General features: G+C 39.1%; 1 protein-coding gene across 1 annotated transcript in view; it reads left to right on the top strand.

Moving 5' to 3' along the window:
• Positions 1–853: 853 nt before the first annotated feature.
• Positions 854–7,432, top strand: part of CEPT1 (choline/ethanolamine phosphotransferase 1) — a 50,287-nt gene continuing 43,708 nt past the window's right edge. The window contains exon 1 of the mRNA XM_006865927.1: positions 854–1,258. Within this exon, the coding sequence (XP_006865989.1) occupies positions 920–1,258 (339 nt within the window). The 5' untranslated portion in view covers positions 854–919. The remainder of the gene's footprint in view (positions 1,259–7,432) is intronic.

The raw sequence follows: 7,432 nt of genomic DNA, 5'->3' as shown, positions 1-7,432 counted from the left end.
TGAACAGGGAAAGAAAGTTGAGATCTCCACAGGCCACAGTTGGTATGTGGAGTAGAATTTGTTATTCACCACACAATTTGGTAAGTGGGTGAGTGATCTTAGTTAGTATCCCTGGACTGATTTGCACGATTGCTATCTATAGCAAGCAGAATTTGCTATGCCAGCCACTGACATTGCATACAGTCTTTTGTTTTTGTGTAAAACATCTCTGTTACTTCTCTCAGTTGATCAGGACACTCTGCTAATCCATATATTCCGCCATCAGAAAGTTAATTTATTTTACTGTTGTTTACGCACACTTAGAATACTACGTAAAACTGGGGTTATATGACTTTTGGCTCGTACCGTTAACAGAACTAGACACAAACATAGGTACCTGATGTTTTGATCCATGATTGACATTTATAAGTCTGTTTGCAGTTTAATGTCTTTTTTTTTTTTTAATGTGTTGATATTTATATCAGATATAAATGTTGTTGTTGGTGGTGGTGGTTATGTGCCGTGGAGTCGTTTCCGACCCATAGTGACCCTGTACAGGGTTTCCGAGGCTGTAAATCTTAACGGGAGCAGAAAGCCTCATCTTTCTCCCGTGGAACAGCTGGTAGTTTTGTACTGTTGACTTTGAGGTTCACAGACCGATTTGTAACCACTTGTTAAGTGCCATCAAATTGGTTCCTACTCATAGCAACCCCATATAGGGTTTCCAAAGAGCAGTTGGTGGGTTTGAACTGCTGACATTGTGATTTGCAGCCCATTACCAATCCTACAGCATCACACCAGGCAGTAACTGATAAATGAATATAGGCATATACATATTTTTTCTTTTCATTTCTTTTCTTTTTTACAGGTGAAGACCAACCACAAAGAGCTATAAACTTAAAACAAATTACTGTCTCCAGCTAAAAGAAAACCAAGATCCATGAGTGGGCATCGGTCAACAAGGAAACGATGTGGAGATTCTCACCCGGAGTCCCCTGTGGGCTTCGGACACATGAGTACTACAGGATGTGTGTTAAATAAATTGTTTCAGTTACCTACACCACCATTATCAAGACACCAACTAAAGCGACTAGAAGAGCACAGATACCAGAGTGCTGGACGTTCCCTGCTTGAACCCTTAATGCAAGGATATTGGGAATGGCTAGTTGGTAGAGTTCCCTCCTGGATTGCCCCAAATCTCATCACCATCATTGGATTGTCAATAAATATCTGTACAACAGTTTTGTTAGTCTACTACTGCCCTACAGCTACAGAACAGGTAAGAGTAGGTTTCTTAACAGCATATATCAGTTTTGGTTCGATAGAAAAACGGTTTCCTTGGAATTATGGTCATTTTAGCTAAAGGGAAAATAACATGACATCTATTTGTCAACTATTATAAAGAATTCTTGCATACACATTGTTGATAAATCATGTACTGCTGCTCATAACGACAACTGACTTAATTTTACTTCATCCCTTAGAAACCAGAAGCAAAGAATGGACTCTCATTCTACTAGGTAATCTAATGTTATCAGGGATTAACTATTGCTTTTGAAATCAGGAAATCTGGATTCTTTATTTAAAAAAAAGTTTTACCCGTTTGTAAGAAATTGAGTGAATGAGGTCTTTTTGTAGTTTGCTGTTGTTAAGTGTCATACAGGTGGTGCCAACTCATAGCGACCCTGTATAGAGTGGTTAATGGATTTGAACTGGCTACCTTTTGATTAGTGGTGGTTGTGTGCTGTGGAGTCAGTTCTGATTCAGAGCAATCCTGCATAGGGTTTCCGAGGCTGTAAATCTTTACGGGAGCAGAAAGCCTCATCTTTCTCCCATGGAACAGCTGGAAATTTCAAACTGCTGACCTTGAGGTTAGCAGCCCAAATCACGCTACCTATCCAGTGTTTATCCTACAGCACCACACCAGCTAAGTTTAATGAGAGAGGTCTTTAAAGTACTTGTAAAACCGAAAGTGTTTTCCTCTTCATTCTAATGAGAATTGTTGAATATCCCTTTTCTCTTGCTGTAAACATGTATGACTTGGAAACCCCAAAAAAACAAATCCACTGCCATCCAGTAGATTCTGACTCATAGCTACCCTAGGGAACAGAGTAGAACTATATTCCATAGGGTCTGACCAAAGCTGTAAATCCTTATGGAAGTAGACTAGTGTAGTTGATTGACCTCAGTTGTGTCTCTGTTGTTCTAGAAAGGCAAAGGAAGTGAAAGAAAAAGTCAGCATAGATACTAATAGGGGCATCAGAAAGTTTGTGATAGTTTTTCATTATCTTTTAATTCCATTTTCCAAAAACTTTGAAACACGTTTATTTCCTATTCCATACTCTACCCTGCCTGACCCTGGTGTGGCGCTGTGAGTTAATGTGCCAGACTGCAAAGCCGTTTGAACTGCAAGATCACCAGTTGCTCCTCAGAAACCCTATACAGGGTCGTTATGGGTTGGAATTGACTCGATGGCACTTAACAACAACAACCCTGGCTGACATTAAGAAAGCAAGCAAGCTAATGCTTATTAACACCCTTCCCCGTAAACCTTCTCAAATCCAAGATTTTATTACCATATATAAACCCAAATCAAACCAAACAAGTTGCTAATGTGTTGATTTCAACTTGTGGTGATCCCATGTGTTTCAGAGTAAAGCTGTGCTCTCTATAATCTCATCGACTATGACAGTTTGGAAGTGGATTGTCAGGCCTTTTTCCAATGTACTTCCGGGTCGGTTTGAGCTACCAACTTTTCAGTTAGTATCTGAGCACTTGGCGCTGCCCAGGGACTCCTGTTACTGTCTACACCCATTACTGAAAACCAAAGAGAAAAGGCAAGCCCATAATTAGAATGAATAAATATACTGATGTCTTTTTGTTGTTGTTGTTGGGTGGGGGCTGTGTGTTAAAATTTTCTTGTCAAAAAGTGAACTAAGGTAGTTAGGTAGATGAAAGAGAACGCAATACAATTTCTTGTTGTTGTTAAATGCTGTCAAGTGGGTTCTGACTCATAGCAACCCTGTATAGAGTTTCCATGGAGCAGTTGGTGGTTTGAACCACTGAACTTGTGGTTAGCAGTACAGTGCTGATCCTGTAGTACCACCCCAGGACTCCAGCTGTTGGGCCTGCAGTCAATCTCAGGTAGTCCAAGACTACAAAAGGTAACCCTTAACTAAAGGTGTCAAAACCTCTTTGAATCATATGTAATATGATTCCCTGTTTTGGTTTTATCTTGAATTAATTAAAAAATAAAAGGGTATTTTTTTTTCTAAGAGTCCTGGTGTGGCACTGTAGAACAAAGCACTGGGCCACAAGGTCAGTTTGAACTGCGATGTTGGTGGTTCAGACTCACCAGTCACTCCTTGGAAACCCTATACATGGTCGCTGTGAGTCAGAACTGACTCAACGACACTTAACAACAACAGCAACATTTTGAGATAAAATTGCCACCATCCAACCCTATGTGTGGATGCCACCACTTGGCTGTCACCATTGCTCATCTGTCAGTTTGTCACACTGTGGTGGCTTGCTGTGATGCTGGAATCTATGCCACTGGTATTTTAAACATTAGCAAGGTTGTCCATGGTACACAGGTTTCACCAGAACTTCCAGACTGAGACAGACTAGGAAGAAGGACTAAGTGATCTATTTCTAAGGAAAACCTTATGGAGAGCAGCACAACATTATGTGATAGAGTGCTGGAGGATGAGCTCCTGAAGTTGGAAGGCCCAGAAACTATAATTGGGCTAGAGCTATCTATTGTTAGTAGAGTCAGTCTTAATGATGTGGATGAAATAAAGCTTTTGGAACTTCAATTTGCTGATGACACATGGCTCAAAATAGAAACAGTTTTAAATGTTCATAATTGGATCATGTAATGTATGAAATATGAATCTAGGAAAATAGGATGTCAAAAATGAATTGGAACACATAGATATCCTAGGCATTGTTATTGTTGTTAAGTGTTATCAAGTCAGCTCCGACTCATGGCGGCCCTGTATAGTGAAGAGCGACTGGTGAGATTGAACCACCAACCGTACGGTTCAAACTGACCTTGTGATCCAGTGCTATCTTACAGTGCCACACTAGGACTCCTAGCATTAGTGAGCCAAAATGACTGATTTCAGCCGTTTTGAACAGGACAATCACGTGATCTCCTTTATTAGAAATGGTAATTCGAAGAGGAGCAGCATCACAGTTGTCATCAAAAGAACATTTCAAAATCTGCTCTGAAGTACAACACTTGTCAGTGATAGGATAATATTCATGCAACTTCATATGACTATTAAGGAGCTCTGGTAGCGTAGTGGTTACAAATTGGGCTGCTAACCTGAAAGTCGGCAGTTTGAAACTACCAGCAGTTCCACAGGAGAAAGATGAGGGGTTGTGCTCCCATAAAGATTTACAGCCTCGGAAACCCTGTGCAGGGTCACTATGAGTCGGAACAAACATCATGGTACTTAACAACAACAACACATGTGACTGTTCAAATTTATACACCAAACTAATGCTAGAGATGAAGAAATTGAAGATTTTTGCAACTTCTTCATTCTGCAATTGATCAAGCATGCAGTCAGGATGAATTGATCATTACCAGTGATTTGAATGTGAGAATTGAAAATAAAGAAGGATCAGTAGTTGGAAAATATGGCCTTGTTAATAAATGGCAGAGATCACTTGATAGAATTTTGCAAGACTGATGACTTTATTGCAAATACCTTTATTCAACAGTATAAACAGTGGCTATACATGTGGACTTCGCTGAATGGAATGCAGAGGAATCAAATCAGTTACATTTGTGTAGAGATGATGGAGAGAAAGAACAGGCCAGAGCTTGACTATGTAACAAAATATTAAGTGCTCATATGCAAGTTGAAGTTGAAGAAAATTAAGCCAAGTCCACAATAGTCAAAGTACGACTTTGAGTATACTGGACCTGAAATTTATAGATCATCTTCAGAATAAATTTGATGTATTGAACACTAATGACTGAAGACTAGACTATTTGTGGGATGACATCAAGGACATCATACATCAAGAAAGCTAAGGTCATTAAAACAAAATAGGAAATAAAAGACTGAAATGGATATAAGAAGAAATTTTGAAACTTGTTTTTGAATGCAGAGTACTTAAAGTGAATGGAAAAGTAAGAGCTGAACTGGAAATTTCAAAGGGTGGTTCTAGTAGAAAAAGTAGTGTTCTAATGAAAGTACAAAGACCTGGAGTTAGAAAACCAAAAGGGAAAAACATGTTTGGCATTTAGTAAGCTGAAATAACTGAAGAAAAAAATTCAAGCCTCAAGTTATAATATTGAAGGATGCTGTTTTTTTTAACATCGTGTCAGGAGGGATCAGTCCCTGTAAAAGGACATCATGCTTGGTAAAATGGAGGGTCAGAGAAAAAGAGGATCACCACCAACAAAATGGATTGAGACAGTGGCAGCATTATGGGCCCAAACAAGGTAACAGTTGTGAGAATAGCACAGGACCAGACAGTGTTTCTTTCTGTTGTGCATAGGGTCACTATGAGTTGGAACCAACTCAGTGGCACTTAAAAACAGTGGGTAAACACTGAGCATCATAGGACATATCAAATGAAGATGGAAGGAATATCGTGAATATGCCAAAAAGAACTGATTGCCATTCAACCATTTCAGAAGGTAGCATATCAAAAACCGGTGGTATTGAAGGACAATACCCGAGCTACACTGAACACACTGGTGAAAAACGAGGCTCTAAGAGTTCATGGAATTCAAATTGCAATGTTTTAACACATGAATGCAATGCTAGAAGTTTTCATTCATCTGTGCCAGAAAATTTGGAAGACAGCTACTTGGCCCACCTATTGGACAAGATCCATATTTGTACCTATTCTAAAGAAAGGAGTTCCAACAGAATGCAGAAATTACTGAACCATATCATTGATATCACAAGTGTGTAAAATTTGTAGAAGATAATTCAATTATGGTTGTGGCAGTACATCACCAAGGAACTGCCAGTAATTCAAGCCAGATTCAGAAGAGGATGCGGAATGAGGGTTATTGCTGATTTCAGATACATCTTGCTGAAAACAAAGAAAACCAGAAAGATGCTTACTTGGGTTCTACTAACTGTGCAAAGGCATTTGACTGTGTGGATCATATACTATGAGTGACATTGTGAACAGTGAGAATTCCAGAACATTAAATTGTGCTCATGAGGAACCTGTACATACTACTGTGCATAACTTCTACAGAATGACTGAAAACAAAAGGAAAGGTGTGTGTGGGGGTTGTATCCTTTCACCATACTTATTCAGTCTATATAGTGAACAGATAATTAGAGAAGGTATACTATAGAAAACACAATTCATCATTAGAATAGGAAGACTAATAAATCACATGCTGTATGTAGATGACACAACCTTGTTTGCTGAATGTTAAGAGGACATGAAGCACTTACTGATAAAGATGGGTAAATACCACCTTTAGTATAGATTATACTTTAATATAAAAACAAAAGCCCTCACAACTGGACCAGTAAGCAATATCATAAGCAGAGAAAATACTGAAATTGTCAAGGATTTCATGTTGCTTGAGTCCACAATCAATTCCCATGGAAATGCAATGAAAAAAAATCTTAAGAGGGACCTAATTAGCACCAAGAAAGAAGAGTCAGGAGAGAAGATCCTGGGATCCCTGTGCTGAGGACCTCCTAGACCCAGGGGAAGATAGATACCAAGACACATGGAGATCTCCTTGGAATGCTGTGTACACCGATATTGAAAGGAGAGAAGGACCTCTCTCCAGAGCAGAGAGAAAGCATCCCCTTAGAGCCAGTACACTGCTTTCAGGTTTCTAGCCTTCTAAACTGTGAGGATAAATTTGTTGGTTGAAAAAAGAGAGAAGAAATCAAATTATGGATTGCATTGGGCAAATCTGCTGCAAAAGACCTCTTTAAAGTGTTATAAAGCAAAGAAGTTACTGTGAGACTTATGATGCAACTAACCCAATTGTGCTCATGAGGAATCTGTACCTGGACCAAGAGACAGTTGTTCGAACAGAACATGGGAACACTGAATGGTTTAAAATTAGGAAAGGTGTGCAATAAGGTTGTATTCTTTCACCATACTTATTCAACCTGTATGCTGAGCAAATAATACGAGAAGCTGGGCTATATGAAGATAAACATAGCATCAGGATTGGAGAAAGACACATTAACAGCATGCGATATGCAAATGATACAACCTTGCTTGCTGAAAGTAAAGAAGACTTAAAATGTATTTACTGATGAAGATCAAATAGCACAGCATTTGGTATGGATTGCATCTCAATGTAGAGAAAACAAAAATCTTCACCACTGGACCAATAAACAACACGCTAATAACGGAGAAAAGATTGAAGTTTTAAAGTGTTGAAGAGCAAAGATGTCGTCTTGAGGACTAAGGTGCGCCTGACCCAAGCCATGGTATT

This window comes from Chrysochloris asiatica, unplaced genomic scaffold, assembly GCF_000296735.1.
Source record: "Chrysochloris asiatica unplaced genomic scaffold, ChrAsi1.0 scaffold00085, whole genome shotgun sequence".
Classification (NCBI taxonomy): Eukaryota; Metazoa; Chordata; class Mammalia; order Afrosoricida; family Chrysochloridae; genus Chrysochloris; species Chrysochloris asiatica.
The sequence above is the reverse complement of the archived record's forward strand: the minus strand, read 5'-3'. Positions and strand labels throughout refer to the sequence as shown.